The sequence below is a fragment of the Mugil cephalus genome, chromosome 6 (genome assembly GCF_022458985.1).
Source record: "Mugil cephalus isolate CIBA_MC_2020 chromosome 6, CIBA_Mcephalus_1.1, whole genome shotgun sequence".
In the NCBI taxonomy this organism is placed as follows: domain Eukaryota; kingdom Metazoa; phylum Chordata; class Actinopteri; order Mugiliformes; family Mugilidae; genus Mugil; species Mugil cephalus.
In genome coordinates, this window is record NC_061775.1 from 18,868,992 (window position 1) to 18,892,139 (window position 23,148).

At 40.9% G+C, this 23,148-nt stretch overlaps 1 protein-coding gene across 2 annotated transcripts; it reads right to left on the reverse strand.

Annotated features, from left to right (window-relative positions):
* Nucleotides 1-184: 184 nt before the first annotated feature.
* LOC125009668 (disabled homolog 1-like) lies at nucleotides 185-13,557 on the reverse strand. Of its 2 annotated transcripts, none has more exons than XM_047587818.1 (10): nucleotides 13,392-13,557; nucleotides 13,100-13,265; nucleotides 9,153-9,292; nucleotides 6,014-6,112; nucleotides 4,733-4,864; nucleotides 3,750-3,833; nucleotides 3,613-3,660; nucleotides 3,452-3,529; nucleotides 3,246-3,336; nucleotides 185-1,156 (listed from the first exon to the last, which is right to left on the reverse strand). In XM_047587818.1, the coding sequence occupies exons 2-10, from the start codon at nucleotides 13,182-13,184 to the stop codon at nucleotides 711-713; spliced, it is 1,203 nt and encodes a 400-aa protein (XP_047443774.1). In that variant the 5' UTR covers nucleotides 13,185-13,265; nucleotides 13,392-13,557; the 3' UTR covers nucleotides 185-710. The 2 variants fall into 2 exon arrangements, with proteins under 2 accessions (XP_047443774.1, XP_047443773.1); XM_047587817.1 differs by having other exon boundaries at nucleotides 13,100-13,298; nucleotides 13,392-13,528.
* Nucleotides 13,558-23,148: the final 9,591 nt, after the last annotated feature.

Sequence of the window (23,148 nt, forward strand, 5' to 3'; positions counted from 1 at the left end):
AGGTCAGTTTTCTTAGTATTATTGTGACTATGGGCAGAAAGCGCATCCGGACATTAATTGTAAAGCAAATTAAAAATCGATTGGTTTTCTCGACCCGTTTGTGTTCCTTTCATCTGAGCGTTTGAAATGAAGAAAGCAAGAAAAGACGAACAGCTTCGTTTTGGAAAGAGTTATTTGAAACAGATTTCCTTGTATGTTTTTTTTTCTTTAATGTTGGGTACAAGTCATCCTCTCGGTCTCTCCATAGCCTTATGTCAAAAATCACGAATTACCCCAAGGGACTTTACATCATAGCACAGTTATACAACATCCTGTGACTGTACATATTGGTTTTGGATAAAGAAGAACTCCCTAAGAATACAAGGCGGCATTCAAACCAATTCAACTGCAGTTAAGTCAGTGTGGACAATGTGTAGCAACTAGCAGAAAGCGCATGAAAGTAAAGTAATATCAAAAAGTCACACATTTACATGCTGTATTAGGTAATAAATGGGCAGGGGAAAAGAAAAATGATCATATCGATGCTACTTTGCAATTTATGGATTTCCTTATAATGTCGCTGCACTAATTTAGATCTAAATCACAGGTTGTATTTTAACTTTTAAGCACATGGAAGGAATTAAAAGTTCGTTGGAAATCATGAGTGAATAAAATAAAGTTGTACACATCCGCAGATTCACATCAGGCCACTACAATTTTAACCAGCGGGATCACAGGAGTGGATGTTGGTCCAAGGTCGGGGGCACTGACTGTGGCTGTGGCTGCGGAGGTCCTAGTGGCCCGGTGGGGGGGTAGAGGGAGTTTAAGGGAGCAGGGTACCCGTTAGGAGCGGTGGGAGAAGTGGGGAAGCCCGCTGCGTTTCCTCCCATCATGACTCCGAGGTGAGGGTTGACCACTGTGTGAGGCTGAGTCAGGCCTCCTGCCGGGGGGGCCGCCATGCCAGGCGGCGCCCACATTAAAGGACCCCCCGGCATGGGGGGCATGGGGGGCCCGTTGAGCTGCGGTCCTCCAGCCCACTGGTTTCCCAGAGGACCCTGCTGACCCCAGGGCATGGAGGTGGGAGAGTAAGGCGGAGAGGAGTATGGGGAGCCTCCCATCGGCTGCGCGGAGAACATGGAGAGGATCTGAGAGGTGGAGAGTGTCGGCTGTGGAGACACTGAGAGACAAGGAGAGGACAAATGATGATGAATGATTAGTCACTGAAGTCACAGTCGACAGAAAATAGATTAAAGTTCACATAATGTCAAAACATGTCGTCAACATTACATTTTGTGCCAATTAGGGTCAAATCTGGAACTGCAAAGGTGGCGGTAGGTGGATTTTTAACCTTTTCCATTTGTTTTAACCTGTTGCCTGTATGCTAAGCTAAGCTAATGAAGCTCATACTTAGTGAACAGATATGAGTTGCTAAAAGGTTCCTAAATCCGTGGATGGACTCTTCACTCACAGAGAGGAAAGAGTTTGCATTCATTACCGCTCTACAGACATCTAACGAATTAAAAGACATAAAAAATGAACCGATTTACAAACAACTAACAAATCTACGATTCATCTGTAATGACAATAAACCGTTTCATAGCTGATTCGAAGCAGGTTTGTAAAAATAAGCTTTTGAAGCCTGACCCTGGTTTTATTCATTCAGTCCTGTCATTAATTCTCACCGCCGTCATGCACTCTCAGTTCTGTGTCGTTTTTTTTTACACTGTGTGATGAACCCACAGATCAATCTGGAGCGATAACTAAAACCACATGACGAAAGTCCAGTAGAGATTGCTCAGATAATCTGAGAGATTGTTCCATAAGCAAGCGGCAAAAAATATGTCTTATTACGTCAAATATCAAAACACGAGTGGAGCTTGGCTCCTTATCAGCAGTACCAGGGGAATTATGGTACTGTGACCAGTGTATGCATGACATAAACATTTCATGAACTTACACAGAGTGATCATGGGAACGTGCATCATGCATTTTCAGGGAAAATGTTATTTTTCTCAGAATAGCGTCAGGAACCAGGCTTGCAAAGAAACATGGAGATCTAGCTTCCTCGTCGAGATGCATATAAAGCCGTGTTTGCTTTGGTCAAATAATAATCTGCGATGAAGCGCGAAGAATAAAGGGGCTCAACTTCAAACCTGAAGCTGCACAGTGCCTAATCTGATTTACACTGAACCACAGCTTGAATACCACAGTGTGATGTGTGCATTAACAGAGTGCCGAGGTGTTGACGCTCTGACTCAGTGAAAACACGAGTGAGGTTTTCGCCTCAGAGTCTAGAAGAGAAAATGAGAAATGTCTGATGATTCTGTCGTTTGCTCGACTGTTCAAACGAATGAGAGGACTTGAAAGAGATGAAGGTCTTTGTATGAATCCTCCCTTTGTCCTGATGTCCTGTTTTCTACGTCCCTGTTGATCTCGAGTCCAAAACTAAACTAATAAAACTCAGTATTGTCAAGAATCACTCAGCACTGAGCAAAAGATTTATTTCTTTAATTATTTATTAAGCAGACAACTGAAGAACATTTACTATCAGGATATAAAAAAGGCGACGAACTGCATCCAGTATGGTCAGAAAGTCCTTTTATGTTCTGAGTTTGTCTCTTAATATAATAACTGTGGCATCTTTTCACACAGCTGTATCTATCTTTGTGTTTTTTAAAGTTTTTTAAAGTCTCCATGTCTCTGAGGAAACTTTCAAGGAGAAGATTCAGACTAAAATCTGAGAATCTTTAATTTAGTTTTAATTTCAATGGCTAACGTTATACAAGTTAACTAACTATTAAGGTATATGACAATTGGATCATCCATTACATTTATGGTGCTATAAATACAATATGGAAATAAAATTCCTTAGACGAGAGTTTCAGTAAAGACGATCTGTCCCCTCACGTTCTCTTTCCTTTCCTCTACGCTGACGACTGGCCATTTCCTGTGTCACGTCTTCCACTTCCTCAACTCGTCTAAATCACTTGGCTCTCAGTTTCTACATGCGTTCAATCACTAAATCCCCACGCTTCAAGTTCACAGTCACTAAATCACTCATACCTCCCCCTCCTCCTCATCGCCACCTCTCCCTGGTCGTCCTGTTTTTCCTATTGGACACCAGCCCCTACATGCCTTCATCCCCTGGGACTGAGCTCCATGGTGTCGTCTCCACGGCCAATGTTCATCCCGTTCATCCGGTTAAATCTCTTCTCATTTAAGTGATGGCAGTAACGTGGGTAAAACCTCCCCGTTTCAGCACTAACCTGACGGACTGCTTGAGGCGTTCTGGGTGGGTGTCAGGGGCGACTCCATCTGGGCGGAAAACACTTCTAGCAGCTCATTACTGGAAGAGGCCTGCAGACAGAGAAACTTTTAAAGTGGTTGTTTCAGCTGTAGCTCGGAGGCCATGTCAGCCGACTGAAGACGAATGTCTTTAAATATTTATCTAAAGAATAATGATGATAATTACTGGGGTGGGGTTTGCATGGTTTAACTTTCCCAGTGCCTCAACTGGTCGTGGACTGAACACATCCTCAAGATCTGGTCCCTGAAAAAAAAAAAAAAACGGTGACGCGTGACTTCCACCAATAAGACTTCTTCAACATTTGGGGACAAAACAAAAACATTTACCTCAGCATCGACGACTGGGTTGTCATTGATAAGCAGTAAGGTGGTGTTCTGAAAAACAAAAAGACACTGTCTTGACACTAAACAAGCGAAGAAAAAAAAAGTGCGCTGAGGTAGAACGTGTGAAGGCGTCCCCTGACTTGTGTCTCTGCGGGCTCCTCCTGTGGCGTCTCTTGGTCCACACTCTGACAAACCTCAGTGATGTCAGCTACGACGGGATCTGCCTGAGAAAACACAGTTTTAAAAATTAAAAAAAACAAAAACAAAAAACGAATGGATAAAAACATCACCGTGCAGTCTAGACACAATGTCAACCAAAAATAGAACAACGAGCGGCTGCTGTCTCGATCGGTGTCACCTCTACACTTCTTGTTTGTGGGAAAGACAAAAACTGCTCTTCCTTCCTCTCACACTACAAAGGAAATGCTCTTTTTGTCTAAGGTGGACTTGATCAGCGGCTGTTTAAGTAAGCTGAATGAAAATAGTTGTAACTGGCTTTTAATCGCTTCGGATGCATATTTGGTGATTGTTTGTTGCAGAACTCTTCACACAACGTTATAACATTTGCACCACGCCCTGATTGATACAAAGAAGTTCATTGGCAGACAGGATGTGAGGGAAACAGATGGGGAGATGAAGTAGGGTCGTGGGGAAGGGATGAGAGGGGCGAAATCTGAAAATAGATGATAGAGGAGGATCTCGGGGAAATAAACTCAGGAAGTGTGAGGAAGACTCGTTGCCCTGTAATGAACAATTTAAGTGGAAGAAAAGAAGGGAAGGGGAGGATGGAGGACGAGACTTTCTATGTAAGAATGGGGAAATAGATTGAGATAGGGTGTAGTCTTGTCCCTGCAATTAAGGGTTAGTTACTTCACATGTCACATGACATAACATCTACTGAGCGAATGATCTATTAATGGATATGATGACATCATTTTAAAGACCCTAATTTTACTTACTTACCTATTCTGTGTACCTCCGTGTACCTCTCAAGTGTTTATATCTGCATAATTATATAAAAAATACTAAAGTTTTCTAGAGGAGTTATTGTTGTTCACCATTAAACGTGCTTCTCTGCTTATTTATTAAATGTTGACGTTCGTATGTTATTAAGCTACACTACCATGTTGGCCATCCTGATGTAGAAGAGGGCGTAGGTGTCTTCTTGCTGGTAGACGTAGGCCAGAGCTCTGGGGTCGGACTCATCTTTTGTCAAAGAGCTGATCCTGCTCCTTTCGTGTTCGTGAAGAATGGACTGAAAAAAAACAAAACATAAAACATAAACAATAAAGAGAGTTTTCTGCTTATTTTCAGGTCACAATATGTAACCATCACTACACCAACATTCAGCCAAACACAAAACCATGGGAGAACAGAAAATAGACAAAAAGCAGAAATTAAGAAGTCATAAACACGAGAGATGTCTGCTTTCTGTTTCTGTAGTTTGGCTTTTGTTTATTCATCCTTTTGCTTCTTCTCCTTTAACCGGATCATTGATTCCTGGCATCCAAACTAACAGATATTACGAGGAAAACACACAGAGCTGTTCAGAGCAGATGGCAGTTTGGGAAGTTTGGTTGCTCTTGGTGGCACTAAAAACCCCACAAGTGAAACAGAAATTGACCAAAGCGTGGGCACATCTGGATCTAAGACTTAAATTATCTCCAAACACCGACTTCGACTAAAGGGGCAGTTTTCATTTCTCCTCGGAAACACTGCTTCCTCATTTTTAAAAAAAAATGTTCAGCAGAATTTTGTTGGAAGAAAAAACATAATATTCATCAGAATATATTATGTCTTTTTGAAAAACACCAATGAGCCATAACATTATGACCACCGACAGAGGAACTAAATGACGCTCATTGTCATAGCTGTCATGGTACCTGTCAGGTGGTGGGATATATTAGGCAGCTAGTGAATATTTTGCCCTGAAATTTGATGCATTCAAAGTAGGGAAAACTGGACAAGGGCAAAATTGTGGGGTTTTCCCCAGGCAGCAGTGGTCAGTACCTGTCAACGTGGTCCAAAGAGGGAAAAGAAGTGAAAGGGTCATGGTAATTTTGGTTCGATTCAACGCATGCTTTGCTGTAGTTATGCTGACCCCTGTCCACTGCCGAGGGCGCCCACGGATCAATGGAAGACGATCTTAAAGGATCTTCTCCTAAACACCTTCAGAATCTGGAGTGAAGTCAGTGTCTCAGTGGTTCAGGGCTGTAAAGGGGGGTCATAATGTTATGGCTTATTTACAGCTCGTGTGTATGGTGTTAATCCCAGCTAGAAAACCAATGCGGTTGTTGAGGTTGCACAGGATGAGCACAGGCAATTTAAGTTTGCAGATCAAGCCCAACTTACATGGTGGCAGAACGAGCAGAAATAAAGACGAGACAGTCTCGATGTGACTCACCCCGGTCCTCTCATCCACCATTTTCAAACCGCCGGAGGAAATTTTCAACCAAACTCTCTGCTTGTGTTTCCCCTGTTTCCTTGCTGCGGCCTCGAAGCCCTTCAACACACACAAACACACGCTGCAGGTGACAGGAAGAAGAAGTGAAATTGAATAAATAGCATAAACCAATATCCAGAGATTTTTTTTTTTTTTTTTTTACCGAAGATGCCACTTCACTACTGGATGGGATTAAAATGAAAAAATAAACTATAAGAAGAGCTTTCAGTGACCTGCCAGTCAAATCAAAAAGTGAAAATAATGTCAAACTAATGTTAATTTATAATTTAAATCCTTCACAGAAAGCATTCCTACTACGCTTTGCAGTCGTTCATGTCAGTGTTTGACTGAACGAGATATATTCCTACTTTGAGTGCAATTTTTTAATTCCTGTAAACATGCTTTTATATTTATGCAAGCATTTATTTGTTTTAATTATCCAGTGTTTCATTATTGTGTCTGAGCCTTGGGCTCTGACTGCTTGTAAAACATGAGGAATCTGCAGCTCATGTAAAGGTCAAGTGTGTTGGATTTAGTGGCATCTAGTGGTGAGATAACAGATTGCATCCTACTTCTGAGGGAGAGCAAACTCAAAGTTGATAAAAGACAATGATATTTGTTTTTGTTTTTTTAACTAGCCTTTCTAATAACTGGCAAGATACAAATTTTTAACTTATTAGCCTCTGCTTGGAAAGTACAAAGTCCCTGCAGGGTGCGTCTGTTTTATCGTTTGTGTTTTTTCTGCTCTCTTTTTGTCCTGTTTCAAAGCTTCTCATCTAGAAAAAAATAACTTTCACTGTAAATCCTATGAGATTACAGGGTCTGAAGTCACTGACATGTCAGGAGTCAGCAGGATGTCATATCTATCTGAAATTCCACCGCGAGGAATTTTCCCACAACTCGTTCGCTATCTGAGGACCGAGCGCCTTTATCAAAGCTGAACTCGAAAGGAAAGTACCTGTGACTGAGGTAAACGTTTTGGTCAGTTAGTTAGTGGTTCAAAAATGCAAATTTACCTCAAGGAGGAAGAGAAATAGACGTTAGACTCAATAACAGTAATAACTGGAGATATGGCAACAGACTATCCTGCAAATCTTGATAGAATCCCAGCTGTCGCTACTAGCAGCTTTTTTTACATGTATTGTTTACATGAAGTATAATATGCTCTTGAAAAACAAGTTTGTGTCTGAAATTAGCATGGTGGTGCTTGGTGAAGGACAACAACCGCCAGCTACAATGTGGAGATTTAAGTTGGGGTCTTTATAGATGATTTCATTGGGAAATTGTCCAGGACCAACAAACCAAGCACACCTGGGTCCAACTTATCTGGATCATTTGTCTCAGCCAAATCACATTCAGAATTCACTAATGGCTAAATACCTGCTAATGGTAAAAGCAATTTTGCTAGTTCAGAATAACTATGATGTGATGTTATCAGTAACCTTCCTGATAAGCTGATATTTAACACGTGTCATGTTTAGCAACAATATTTTATGATCTGAGTTTTGTGTTTGTACATGCTAATTAGCACTAAAGTCAGTAACAATGCTAACACTATGATAAATATAAATATAGCGTTGTTTAGTTGGCCATGTTTTATCGTCTTAGTCAGGGTTTGCAAGTCTCACACATTCCTCACACATCACATTTCTCCCATTGAGAAGTGATAAAACTCGCTGCACATAAGTAACAAAGACGTTATATAAAGTGGAAGCCCCCAATCGGGTAATGACTCCATCACTCAATGTTTTATCCTGAAAGTCGTAAATAAAACATTTTTTTTGGCTTAAAGGAATTTGTCCTTTAAGGGATTAATGTACTAATACATTATCTTAAAATGCACTTCACCCTCAACCCATTCAAAAAAACAAAAACAAAAAAACAACCCCAGCTCACTCCGAGCTAAGTTCAAAACCAGAGAGCCCTGTTCAGAGAGATTTTTATCTTGAGATTGTTTTTCTTCAGATGATTAATATGCAAACGGAAATACACATCATATCAGGCTTTGAATCTAGCTGCTAGTTGCTTTAAGTGCACAAGAAAATACATTCAACATCCTCAGAACCAAAACTAAAACCTTCCACCTGGAACCACTCTAATACTAGGTCAACTGTGTTTGTTGGAGTGCTTGATTGCTTGCATCAAAATTAGTTTTTTTAATTATTGAAACCCCAAACTACAAAATGTCTCCATATAGGCACTGTTTTTTAGCATCCACCATCATTATCATTATCATTATCATCAGTTCAGCAGGTTAAAAATAAATGTTTTTTGAAGTTAAATCACAGATAGGAGTAGTTGCACTCTGATTTAAAGCTTTCTTTAAAAAAAAAAAAAAAAAAGGATGTTAATGTATTTGGATAAGATCCTTTAAACTTTTAATAAGAAAACTATTGATGTGGAGTTTGTGCTTTTCGTCATTGGTCCACCAGGGGGAGACATGCTAACAATTGCTAATTAGCACCAAACACTACTAAGGCTAAAATAGTAACTCTATTTATAGTAAAGACTCTTCAGTCATAAACCAAACAAACTTTTGACCTGATGATGAAATGCTAAGAAAAACTTGCCCCACTTAAAACAAAACAAAACAAACCCCTCACCCCAAGCTATTTAGCACAAAATGCTAACGTTCATAGTAATGTCGCTAACACAATGATATTAAATATCATTGTGTTAGCGTTGTTATAATACAATGTTTTATTGTACTAGTTTAGCAAGCCTGTATGGTGTAGTCTGGATTAAAGGGGGACGTTTGCAGTGATTTTTCAGTCACGTTTATGTTTAGTAGCATGCTAACATTTGCTAATTAGCGCTAAACACCGCTACGGCTAACGCAGTGAGTCTTCAGTTATAAACCAAACAAACGTTTGACCCGAAAATGAAATGTTAATAAAAACTCAACGCCCAACTATCTACTGACGACAGACCTCGCTCATCATTTGCTGTAAAAACATCTAGTGTTCATTTTTTTTAATATTCTCTCTGATCAAATGATCGCTTCGGACGAGAGGCTCGGTTTCACAGCACAGATTATTCATCAGTTTCCTGTCATGTCTAGACGGAGGTGGATTTACTTTGGCCACGGAGGACGGACTACCTTTAGTTTCATCATGGAGTCCAAGCACATCTTCTCCCCCTGGGAGTCGGGTACCGGGTCCACACCGATGATCTTGGCCTTGTAGCGAACCCCGTCTCCTTGGAAACGGGACACAGCATCACTGGGTGCTTTGGTTGATCCTGGGAAACATGAATGGAGCAGATGAAAGGTTAAACTGAGAGGTCAGATCTGAGTGAGCCTGGTGTGTGAATTCCAGTGACAGCAAGGAAATGCGCATCTGTGTATATTTTGGTTTTTAATAATGTTTATGTGTCATGATTTCATTAAGGAAAATGTGTATTTGTGCTTTGAATACATTTGTTCTTCCTTAAGTATTACATTCCCCTGTTTGTGTCTTTTTGTACTGTGTGTTTGCACACGTGTTTTACTGTGTATTTGTGTGGTCATATGAGTAAATAATTTTGCATGCATAATCCGCGCAAGTATGTGTGTGCGTGTGTGTGTGTGTCTATATCTTCTGCATGTGTTTTGTGTGCGTAAGCAAATTGCACGGCAGGCGTTTAACAGATCCTTGGTCAATGTTTCATCTCATCTCCTGGAATGAAAACAGGTAATTTGGCGATTATGAAAATGTGGTAGCAAAGGTCGGCTCCTAAACAGCTTCAGTCTGGCTTCTAGTTTAATGGTGAGCACACGTCCACAAAACAATGATCAGTCAGCATGTAGCACAGTAACAAGGCAAACACCCGCTGAAATGAAGTAAAATCCTCAGATGTGAGTTGAACTGGACATGCAAACAGATAAAGCATGTAAAGTCATAATTAAATAACTCAGATTGTCCTTTTTTTAAAATAAAAATACTATTATTCCACTGTTGTGACATGTGACAGTCAATTATAGCCTTCAGCTTTCATTATAGCAGTAGCACTACCTCTCTGTGTGTGATATCACGAGGAAGTAAGTGCCAGGGATTAGCTAGCAAACATCAATGAAAACATCAAATGGAGTGAATGATTCCCTGCGGTTTGAGGCTGGACAGTGCGGTTGTTCCGTCCTTTAGCGCCATAGTTGCCGTGGTTGTGACCTGGCTCTCAGTTAGTTTCGTCAGATCAGCAACTCTCTGACAAGCTAATCTCTGCTCACCCTCGTGTCACCACGCTCACAACATCACCGCCACTATGAATCAGACTGATGTTTGAGAATAAGAAGGAAGTGAAGCTGTATTTCGATTTGAGTAACGATAACCTTGATTTTTCTTAAAGAGACAGGGCCAGAGTTTGACAAAAGAGTTTGTCTAGTTCTGAGGCCACATTCAGCCCAATTTCATCTCAAGCTGGCCAGACCAGTAACATAATGTCATCATAACCTATAACTCATAGACGTCCAGTTATATTTAATTCATTTAATAAACTTTCCTTAAAAAGAAAATGAAATAGCTTAAGAAAAATAAGTGCAATTTGGGCACATTGCTGTCTGGGCCTCAGTGTTGTGCCCTGTCCACTTCTCTTACTAAACAGTTTACAAATTAATATCGTTTTATTTCATTGAATAATTGCAGACTTTTATGTAATTTTGCCAGATTAGACCCTCTAGTGGGATACGGTAAACTAGATAAGACAATCAGCTGTTGTGCCCAATGCTCATGTTTGGGCCTCGAGTCTTTCACATTGGGCTAATTTTGTATAAATTTCCTGTCGTCTGATGGCAGCTGTCGATGGGATATTGGGATGGATGATCGGTATTAGCTATCAAACAAATTCCCCACACTGTTATTTTAATTACAGCTGGAAAGGACTGAATTTGGAAAATAAACTACAATAAAAGGAAAACATTCCAGTGAGGATCAGTGGACTGAATTGATTTATTTGTTAAAAAAAAAAAAAGCGATTTCACCTTTTGGAGAACTTCAGCGTTGTTTTATTTTCTCAGTTAGAAGTCCCATGTGTTTTTTTTTAATCTGATACAGAATTTTTTAAAAAACAACCTGTTCCCGTTTTCACTATGTTCTTTTTTGGGTGGAGACACGAATGCAGCAACATTAATTGATTGTTCCATCATAAATAGCATCACTTTATTAAGACACTATGAGAAAATACCAGAGCTCAGCTCAGACTTGGATAAATTTGTGCGGCGTTATAAATACAGAGTTTCACTTGGCTCGGGCAGCCAGCAGACATCTATGAATACCTGACAAGTTGTCCAGAATGTCTCTCGATTTCTTTACACTGGCTTTCATCAAACTCAGGACCCTCGTCAACGGTGACCTGAGATCCAGGTCACATTTAGACTTAATGAGTATTCTGTAATAAAGATATTTTCTCAAATGTTTTTCAATCATAGTTTAGTTGTTATAAGTGGATTTAAAAGTGACGTTAGTATGTTGATGATATATACTGTATATATATAATATACAGCATTGCATTTCTCTGAAATATTCGGCAGCTAATTGCATACAAATGTGATTATGAAGTTAAATTTCACAAACTTTAAAACTAATTCCCCCTGAACTTAATATTTCAGTTCTACAAGGAGCATCACTGCACCGCTCCTTTTCTGTGCTTTCCTTTTTTGAGCAGCATTTTACCAGTTATTCTGAAACTTTTTCTGTAGTCAGGAGTTCAAAAAAGGCAGTACGCTCACTGGCTGGATTACAACTTACATAAAACGGCTGCAGGAGGTAGTTGGAGGGTATGGACGGGAGCACAAAGCACACACATCTATCATAACACAAACCAGGAATCGGCTCCAGTTCCATTCCAAGTTTAGATGAAAGCAGAAAAAAAAAAATACATTGCTAAGGCTTTTTTTTTAAATCTAAATGTAACCATTAAAGTGTTTCACAATGCTGTGGCCATGACATGTGCATATTATTTCTTATTTTTTATTTCTTACTGCATCAGATTCGAGGCTTTATTGGCTTTTATGAACCTTGCCTCTGTACTTTACCATAAAAGTGTGACTCCTGCGGGTGCACTTTTGCTTTTATAGGCAGCGAACTCGACTATGAAGCGATCATGTCCTCGTAAATCCCTCGCTGCTAATGTTTAACATGTCAAACGTTTGCAAAGTGGAGTTCAGTTATGTGAGATTTACACTTTTGAAGTTCGCCTGACAGTCCATCACTTTGTTGACAGAAAAAACTGTTTGTCCAAATGGAATTACAAGAAAAGAGCCTGAGATTACACAAGATAAACAGAGTATTTATCCACCTGACATGAAAGCGACTCAAAGATGGAAACATGGTAAAGCGTTTCCAGTAAGGCGCTATTGTATAACTGAACAAGGGACATCAAGTGTGTTCCAGAAAACAGCTGGAACGGACACACGGACACGTCCCAGTGGTGCATAAAGGAGGAACTAGGAAGAAGGACAGAACAGTCTCACCTGAAAACGTCTCGATTCCCATCATATATTAATAAACTCTGTCCCCTGAGCTGAATCTCAGACATAGTGTATTCTGAAGAGCGTGATATCTTCACTGGGAGTAAAGTGCCACCAAGTTAAAATGCCTGATTGTTCTTTATAAACAATCAAAAAGGTTATTCAAGCCATTCAGAAAAGACAGTTTTATAGCTTGAGGGTATTTGGACTTTTACTGAACTTTGTCACATCAGTAGAAAAAAGAAAAACTCAACTAGTTAATTCACCTGCCACGAACAGACATGAACTTGAGCGAAAGGTTTGCGTGTTTTCTGAACGTTTTACGTATGCGCCTATGTCAGATCTGCATCGATGAGGAGAAACAGGTTCGAGACCAGAAGGGAAAATTAACCAAAAGAACCTCAGCAGTCTTTGAGTTCAGTCAGACAGGAATAAACACACAAAATGTCCAGCAACTAACACAGGACAGTGACACAAAGTGAAAATTTGTCTGGCTGAACACACCTTCAGTGCCTCATTTGACTATATTTAATTTTGTTGTTTATGTTTTTTTTTTTGTTTTTTTTTTGTCCTATGTCTGGAGTTGCTTCACTTAACTTTCGTACCTCTCGGGCTGGAAGGGAGCCAGGTTCTGACAGTAGCTTGGCCCGGCGCTGGACAACTCCCAGCTGTTTGCTCCGACTCCATCATGACAGCGTCTGTTTGGAAATGCAGGGCTCGGGATCCACTGAAAACTACCAGGCTGTCAATTGTTGGCGGCAGGAGAGCAGTCTGAGGAAATCAACAAATGCCAGACATGCATAGCTGTCAAAATACAAAAGAAACATAAAAGGTTTTACATGACATTGGAAACTTTTTCTTTTTTTTTTAAATCAGAAATCGTCTGATCCTGCTCACCTGCCGGGAGTGCGTCTCCGCTCTGACCCTGCTGCTCGGTTCGTCTCATAGCCGAAGCTTCTCAGAGCCAAAGGTCAGCCTGCAGGCTCACTGGTGATATATTAACATCCGCTGGGAGGCCGAATACATGGGAACTTATGTGGAAGCCTGCAGAGGTCTCTGGTAGAGAGGACAGACATGAACTTGGTGTTTTCCCTCTCTGGAGATAAACATGAGGTCACGCATTTCTCTTGACAACAGGCTTTGGGTGGTATTTTCCTAAAATAACTAGTCATCTGCCAAAAGATTCTTAGCTCAATGAAAACGTCTGCAGGAAACATGGTTGAGAGAAACTGGAAAACTGAAGAGGCTGCTAAAGTGCAACCAACAACAAGCAGGGTTTTGATGCAGTAATGACAGATTTTCACTTGATGTCATGTTACGGCTAAAAATGTGAAAACATGTTCTACTGTTAACATTTCCATGAATGTGGGGTTAGACTGAAACAAGAGGTGTCTCAAGCTAAATGCAAACAGGAACATGCAACATAACATTTTTTTGTATATATGCCAATACATGCATTTTTTTCATTCTGTTTTATTTTATTATGCATCTTTTATACACTCCATTCTTTACTCTTGTTATTTTTATGCCCCTTTATATTATTTTGCAACATTGTGTTGAGGTATTGTGAGGTATGGTGTGGTATTGTGCAGTGGTTAGCAGTCGAATCCAGGTCGACTGGGGGCTTTCCGCGTGGAGTTTGCAGTGCTCTGTGCAGGTGCTCCGGTTTCCTCTCAGAGGACAAACGTCTCATGTTTCTGATTTTGTCTGTGTTTTTTATGATTACGTTTTGAGTTTCCTGTTTTATTTTGTTAAGTTTGCCTTTAATTGACTTATTGATTTCTCCTTGTGTGTTCCTCCCTCACTAATTTCACTCTTGTCTCATCTGTCCTCGACTCGTGTGTGTGTGTGTGTGTGGGGGTGTGTGTGTGTGTGTGTGTGTGTGTGTGTATAGCCCTGTCTTTTCCCTCTGTCGTGTTTTTTTTTTATCTCCGTGTTCTAGTTGTATTATTTTCGTCTCCATGTCATGATGTTTATCATGTTTTGAATATTATCCTGCCATGTGTGCAGGTCTTTTGTTAAATTTTGTGTTGATTAAATGCTCTTTTGTTTGAACCCCGGCTTCATTGCCTTTTGTCCTGCCCTTGGGGCCACATCTCTGCTTTTCTTGACAAAGAGGTTGAATGAATGAATGGGTGAATGTTGATCGCCGTAGAGCCTCAGTAAATGCCAGGGATCACAAAAGAAAGTAGGATCCATCCTCTTGGAAACATGAACTTGGCTTCATAGCGTATTTCAGAGTTGCTTTCCATCTTAAAAGGCAAATCCAATAAGACATTTGATACAGGAATCAGTGAAAGAAGTCATTTAAAAAACAAAAAAAGTCGAATGACAAATCTACTGTTTGAATAAATAAACTAAAAGCACAGCAAATACACACTGAATGTAACCATTAGAGACGTACACAAACCAGCCGTGACCCGTTGCCTCATCCCTCGACTCTTCTCTTCCGGGACATGTAGGACTTATGGGAAATTCAGCTCATCTCCATACAGTGTCCATCATATAGGAGGTTGTGAATGAAGCTAAACATTATCCTTATTACATCACTGAGACATCATCAGGGCTGTTTTCTCAGACTCGGCAAACCCCTCCGGAGTCTCAAGGGTCATTAGACGACTGTTTTCGCTTGCTGAGTAGTACGCCTCTCGATGAGCAAAGCCATGTGTCCTTGAAGGCACCACTGACGGCCTGGTGTCTCAGCGGTGACTAATCGAGTGTCGGGAGATTGTTGCTTCAGCTTGACCACAGACACCATGCCGTCATCTTGAAATTTCAATTTGCCAACATTTGTTTGGAAGAGAAACACTCAAGGAACTTGACAACTCTCCATGCAACATCTCCCAGCATTGCTTCCAAGCATGCCATACACCCCTTGAAGTGTTTGTTTGCCGGGAGAGGGATGCTTTCCTCTCTGCCTCAAAATGCGAGCAACGCACTTTCTCCGGTAAATGTTTATGAAGTCCATCGCTTGTGACATGACATTTAGTTTAGCTAAAGAGTCTTTTCTGCATGCCGTAGACATTTTCTCAGGGAGCGAGACTAATTTGTTGCAAACCCCCTGGAACAGGAAGAGTTTTCAACTAGATTAGGCACAGATTTGAGGCGATCTCCACTAAATGAGAGGGATTCTTGGTAAGCCTGAAGGATAAACAAACCCGTAACACAGTGGTCTGAATTTAGGTCAGAATGGCAGCTTTGGCAAAGCGTTAAAGACTTTTAGTTATCTGAGGATACTCAAGACCTGATTTAATGAAGTTTCAGGAGGCAAACATCAAATACAGGAAAGGGTCACGCAGAGTGCTGTCGTCGCAGCACTGAGGGGGTTTCGGGTTTCCTTTTTAACAAGAACAACAAGTGTTGGATAACAGTTTTGCTCACGATTCCCAACAGTGACAGTGAGGAAGTCAGAAGATAACTGAGAAACGCAGAGAGCAGGGCTGAGGTCTGGCAAGATCCTCCACCCTGAACGGTGATTAGGACGTAGACTTCCGTTCCTGGAATGAGTAGTTTCTGAACTGAGTCATCCCCCTCACCTGCTAAGGCCCCCATAAAAAAAATTAAATAAAAGAAAATACTGAAGGCATGAGCTCTGCGGCCAAAAAGCTACCTAAATGCAATCAGTGACTTCATGCCAGGCTTGTGATAAATGACTCACCACACTAGTCAGACAGCGGTCCACGTGTAGTTCTGCTAACTGGAGCTCAGCCTGAATTCGACCAGAGCTTTTGCCGACAATGACCGCCTGAACCAAAGGTCACGGGTTTCCCCCCTGATTTGCCAGACCTCCACTGCAGCCTTCAGCTTATTTCTGCTTTTAGCGCCGTCTTCTCTTGAATAGGCTTTGGTAAACAGCTATAAATTACAAAAACTCAGTCTCAGTTAGTGCCCGAAAAATATATATCGACCTAAATTTATGCACCAAACCCGCCCTAGAATATTTTAATGTCTGGCCACGGCTGACTCAGTTGAGGACATTTCCATCCAAACTGGAGGAAAAGTGTGTTGAGATTTCATCTTAATTGCTATCTCAATGGATTTACAATTATATGGACACTAAAGTGGTCATTAATATTAATATTTTCAAAGGGAAACAATCTTCAATGAGTCATAATGACTCAGAGAGAGTTTATTCAACTTTACATACACGCTACAGTAGCTTAAACTGGGTCGCCATGTCTCATCAGGAATCCTTTCAGCGCTGACGCACTACAGAGCGCCACAGGAAATCATCAACCTGTTGGGTTGGATAAATGCCTTCTTCTGCAATAACTCATATTTCTACTGAAATTGCGCAGTAATTCATGTTCACATTCACATTCTTTTCTAAGTAATTCTGATACAGTGTATGCAGAATAAATGCTGACACATTATTTTACCAGTTAGCGGACTGTGCTAAGAAAACAAATCCATCGGCACTCCTCTCAGATGAGAACCCATCTCGGTCGGATAACTCTGACTTCTGCGGTCAAGTGTTTCCCACATCCCACATCATGCGACGAGGGGAAAAGAGTCGTCGGCGGTTGCGTATTTCGCGTTGAAACTTAAGCGGAAGGATTAAACGGTCTTCTGTGTGTTGTGGAAACCGTATGACCTCTAGAGCAGATGAAACGGATTCAAAACCTCTCTGGATAAATTCTCTGTAATCAAACTAAACTCAATTCTGGTTTCCTCATAAGTTTAGTGACCGACGGTCGTACACAAACAAACACGCCGCAGTTGACTACGTTTAACATTTTTGTGATGTCAGTGTCGCTGACCTGCAATTAGTTCTTGACGTGTTGCTGCGCGAAGGCCACAGGGACGACTTTGCATACACTGCCCTGTCATAAATGACGGTTAATGTGATTTAAAAGCGTCGGTGTCACTTGCTTAGTTTGCAGGTACGTCACGAGAGCAAACACACTGACATGTAAAACTGCCACCATGGAAGAATGCCAAACTCCTACAGTCGTAAACAGAGCCTATTATGGAGAGACGAGGCACCGTATAGATCAGTGTGCAGGTCTACGCTGCATATGTTTGAACACTGATGTTTAGGTAAGAAAGATAAAAGTCCAAAATCTGCCTGGTGAGCTTTTCTTGTTCACATCTAACATAATATCTGAAATCTTTTCATTCATCAGACATGCACCGTGAGCAACATCCCACTGCGCCATTAACTGATTTAAGACCCTCTTGTGGTGGCCTAAATTTGGAGTCTTGTTTTGAGTTTGGAAGACTCTCTGAATGCTGTTTGGGTGATCAAGTAAACACCGCAAAGATCACAAACACGAACACAGAGCAACCAACAGTTAAACATGTGTCACGGCTTTTTGTAAAAACAATGGCTCATTCAGCTTCCTCTCCATCTTTTAATGTAGTTTAATTTCCAAAGTGTGCAGTCTGAATATATTTGCAGTTGTACTGACTTGTTATCCAAGAGGCACCGTCTTCAGTGAGATATTATATCACATATCATCATGACTCACCTCGGGATGTCATGATGTCTGGTGTTTACAGACGTGGGGCCTCCAGACATGAAGGTACGCATACCAACGTCTGCATTTGAGATGAGTTCCCTAACCAGCCATGGAACCTGATTACTGAGAATAAAAACGTTGTCAAATATCCTGAAACATAAATCACTGATGGGTACGAACCCGGCAGGAGAGTTTATTTAACTTCATCAACTGTTTACATTCACACAACAGTAGCCTGGCTAAACTGAGCCGATGGGAAGCTGTGTTATTTCACCAACATGTCGCCTCATTAACCGCGATAATGAAATAAGCTATTAATAAACCCCCCGGGGGAATGATTTCCAAACACAGACCTTACCTAAATATTCTGGTAAAAGTTGGGCGTTACGGTATCATCTTGTTTTTATTACACACCCCAGTTCCAGAGAAGTTGAGGCTTAATTGTTAATTGTTCTTTTGCCAATATTCCCTCACTTGCAACACATTACAAATGATCTGGGACAGGTCCATGTTAACCACTGTGTTACACCATCTTTCCTTTCAACAAGCGTTTGGTAACTGATGACACTAAACGTTGAAGATTTGTGGATGGCGAAGAATGTGGAAGAATGTGGTTCGTCATTGCCTCACTGTAATTAATGTTTGCCTATTATCACAGTCATTGGCCTTTAAACTTTCCACTTCCAACAATCTGGATTGGACGTAACGTTTCACACTCTCCAATAAGAGTTTGAAATGTGGACTCGTCAGACAAGAAGCTGGCGACTTTTCTGCAGTAGCGAACCAGCCTCCCTTGTAAATGACTGAGATAATGGCACCTTTTATAAGCAATCATGACATTTCCAGTTAACCATGTGGATTGTTCCAAACAGGAGTTTTCCCAGACATTTATTGGGATTGTCTCATCTTCTCTGGAACATGCGTATATTGTAGAACACAATAAAGTTGGTCAGGTTTGAACATGAAATACCTTTTCTTTGTGGTGTTTTCATTTGAATATAGGTTGAAAAAGATCTGCATATCATTGCATTCTCTTTTTGTTCATGTTTTATAAAACGTGATGCGTGAAAAAATAATATCCACATGGCTTGGCCTCCCCCGACTGGAAGGATTAGGAGGAGGAAAGCTTTTATTAATATGAATAAACATATTATTAATTAATTTTTTTTTTTTTTTATTTGAAAATATAAGCCATATGTGGATTAAACATGATGATCAGACAGAGAAACAAAGAGCGAATAAAAGGGGCAAGCAAATAAAGTACGCGTAAACATCAGAGATTCACTAAGGTCAAATGTTAGGGAATATTACTGGACCACTTCACGCTAGGAGGAAGAGACGGAAACTAAACTTAAAGAAGAGCAGGAGATTATTTTCAAGTGAAGATGTCAGCCTCCCAAGTCAATAAAACCTCTCCTCTACATCTGATTTGATAGGAAAACTGATAAAGCAGCTACCATAAACAGGCAGCAGTCTGGTGCAAACAGTAACACAAACATGCAAGGCTTCTGACTGGCAAAGGCAGAAAGATGAAATTATCAGAAAAAATCTCCACGTCTATTCTAATGGCACTGCATGTTGGAGAACTCTGAGATAAGATGTTAACTACAGCAAACAAACATCACACTGAAGAACTGGGTCACGGGCTACTTATTAAAAAGAGACAGAGGCACGTCGGCAAAGGGAATATCCTTAAGATGATCACGAGGTTTCCTCAATATGTGATAAAGAAGCATCTAGAGACTTGGCAATTAAGGGAGGCGGCTCTTGGAAAAGTTACAACATTTCACACGGTATTTTCAGGATTTGATTGAGGGTTTCTGTTGCATGTGTCATCATCAGAGTTCCTTGGAAATCTGTCTGCTTTGCTTAAATGTGGATGGCCTAAGTTAAATAAAGTTTATTTCTGTCATGATTTGCACTTTCCACTCTTCCTGTCCTTTGCGGAGATTAAAGCAGAAGGTGAACGACGTGTTTTCGGGGCGGAACAGTTAAATGAAGTGCGACTGAAAATAAATAAATGCCGTCTTCAGATGGACTTGCTGGAAACATGTAGATTAAAGCATGCCCTCCTTTTATTCTTAAAAATGAAATCAGTCATGTGAAAAGTTTTAATCTCATTATAATCTTCTTTGAGGCGGCACAGTGGTGTGGGGTTTAGCACTGATGGCTCCCAGCAAGAAGGTTAGGGGTTCAAATACATGACCCTCCAGAAGGCAAGTGGCAATAGAAAATAAGTTCATTTAAACTTTTTTATGTTCTAAAATTAGCCGCATTATATTACAAGAATCTGTGACAGCTGGTTAAGGAGAGGGAGTTTTATTGTTGATGCGATGAGTAATTTACTCTCCAGAGTCATAAAACCGTCAAAACGATTACACAATTCTCTGTGTACTGCAATGACTGACAAAAAAAAACAATCCAGCTTCAAGCTTCCAGCTTGAATAGAAGTGAGACAAATTTTCCCTGTCCACAAACATTTTTGTGGGGGATAGTTGGTCAGGAATCACTCATTTGGGAAAGATCGGTTAGACCACAGTGCTGACCCGTCACTCCACTCACACCTTCCGCTGACGGGACCTCGTCATAATCATTATGGCCACTGATGGTTTTTTAAGATAAGTAAAAGTCATTTTGGTTTAAACTACTGAAATTAAAATCACTTATTATTGCACCTATAATCAACAGTGATGACTTATTTTATTTTATTTATTATTTTTTATGGGATCATGTGTCCCAGGAAGTATAGGGATATGGGGGCCAAAGCTGTATTTATATCCTCGACACTTAGCCAAACACTCTCCTGGGGGTATGTTGGACTCCGTCAAGAGTACTCCTTGTCCCTGGTCCTATTTATTTTTCTTCATAATCAGTGGAGTTAATCTCAAGAGGCGTGAAGAGGATGTTCTGTATGGGAACCTCTGACTCACGGTTCTACTTTTTTGCAGATGATGTAGTTCTGTGATGTGAATCCTGATGTGAAGGAAAAACGAATCCCCAGTCGAGGTATCTCGGGTGTTGTTCCCAAGCGATGAGAGATCTCACGTGGTGGTTTGGTGTGTCGGACCGTCAGGTTGAAGAGGGAGTTAAGTTGGAGGATAAAGCTTTCCATGTGCATCACTCTACATTCCAGCCTTCATCCGTGGTCATGAACTTTCGCCAGTGACAGAATGACTGGCGGCGCCAACATAAGCAGCAGGTTCCTTGAAACACCTTAGGATTCCTGTGTCAGCCTCAGCGTTCACTCTCCACAAAATACATCCAAATCATTCGAGTGGGCTTCATGTTTCAGCCTGTCGCCACTGTTAGCTTCAAGTAAGAAGAAGATAACATCGACTCACTGATTTTCTTTCTTTTTATAGCTACTCATTTGAGTTGCCATGTTTTGACTCACACTAATCTACTCATAATTTGTGCTGTGGGACTCAGTTGTGGCTGCTTCTTTCTAACGTATTATGTAGTTCCTGAGCAGCGCTTTTGATTTTGAATTCCTTGGTACTTGGTAGGGGACCCGTGAGATCATCTTGGTTCGCTTCCAGGAAGCAGCAGAATTCAGTTTCCTGCCTCGCTCCCCAAACTCCATTTGCGAGGGGGGCAGAACTGTTATCATCTCTGTATCACCACTTCACCACGAGGCGGTGTTTGGACTGCTAGTTTCGCATGAGCACCCAGGATTGGATTTCACTTTTGATTTTATCAACAAAACACAAAAACAAAACACTGAACAGAGAGGACTTCAGCGCTGACCTTTATATGGCTGTCTGAGCTGTTTGACAAGAGAAAAGTGATCTCTTCCTTGTTCCACAATTACACCACGCTGTTTAAATGTGTGACTGTGTCTTTTTACTTCTTCTTTTTTTTTTTCAGGGGAAATATAACACATTTTCTATTTTTGATATCTTACTTCCTGGGTGTGTGCTTATTATCTGTCTAATTGACACTCTCTTAATAAAGAGCTTGACACAAGACACCCTCTAAAATAATGTTTTATTTTGATTAATTAGGCATTAGTACGTATATGAGTGGATCTCCTTTGAGTGTTGACCCTGAATCTTCGGTATGGCCCCAAAGAAACAGGTCCACGGGTGGTAAGCACCATCACATAGAAATTCAATAGACCAGTAAAGGGCATTTCACCACTACAACCGGCTCATACCACCCACCTCACTCAGGTAAGCATGGGGGCATCTTAAAGAGATATGGCGCCCCTATGTGGAATCACTCACCGTGTTCCCCAGAGTTGAATAACGTCCAGGTATTGTCCTAATTCGGCAGCGCATGTAGAGTCGCCAGTTAGCCAGTCATTCACAAAAGGGATAAATAAACTCAAGAATTTCATTTCCCTAATTACTTCTTGTGACCTGTACATTCACATCGAGCACAAATGTCAATGCAATTTAACAGGGCTCACTGGGCTAGAGTGGGGACGACCGTAGCCCGTTTCCAGTGCTTGCGTCACCTAAGGGTTACCCCCTGACAGAGCCTGTGACATTTTTGTGGCATGTGTTCGTCATGATGTTGGCACTATTAGAGGAGAGCAACACCCCGCCCCACATATTGAGGAGGCGGATGATGGTGGTCCAGATGGCAGAATGGTCAGGGGCATCTGCAACACCAACTTAACAGTTTAATGCATCACCACCACCACCCCCCACAATAACGATGACGTGTATTCAGGTTTCCTTCATTCTTCTTCATTTCCTGGAGTTACAAAGCAGCAGTTATTTACTTTTACACTCAATAAAATACACAATTCATCTGTGCCCATACACACTTTTCAGATCTGCATTCATGATCTGGTGGTCCAAGAACACCATTATCCAGCTTCTGTATTTTGGGAATGTATGAAGAAGACATGAAGGACATTGTGCCCAAGTCCTCTGACTGAACTGTATTTTTATATTTCATCTTGATCTGCAATTAATTGATGATTTTCATCTACAATATTAGCCATTCACAAAGTCACATAGGACTAAAATTAAACTTACACTTTAACCAGAGTAGAGATGTTTTCCCTAGTCTGTTATCTCTCTCTCGCAGCAGAAGCAGTGCTTTCTTTTTTTTTTTTAATTTACTTTTTTATTTTCTTAAAATGTGCTCCAGCTCACTGTAGCAGCGCATTAAAACCTCATGGTCCATGTACGTGAAATATATTGACCGCCTTCTGCTCCAATGATGATGGCTTTTCATTG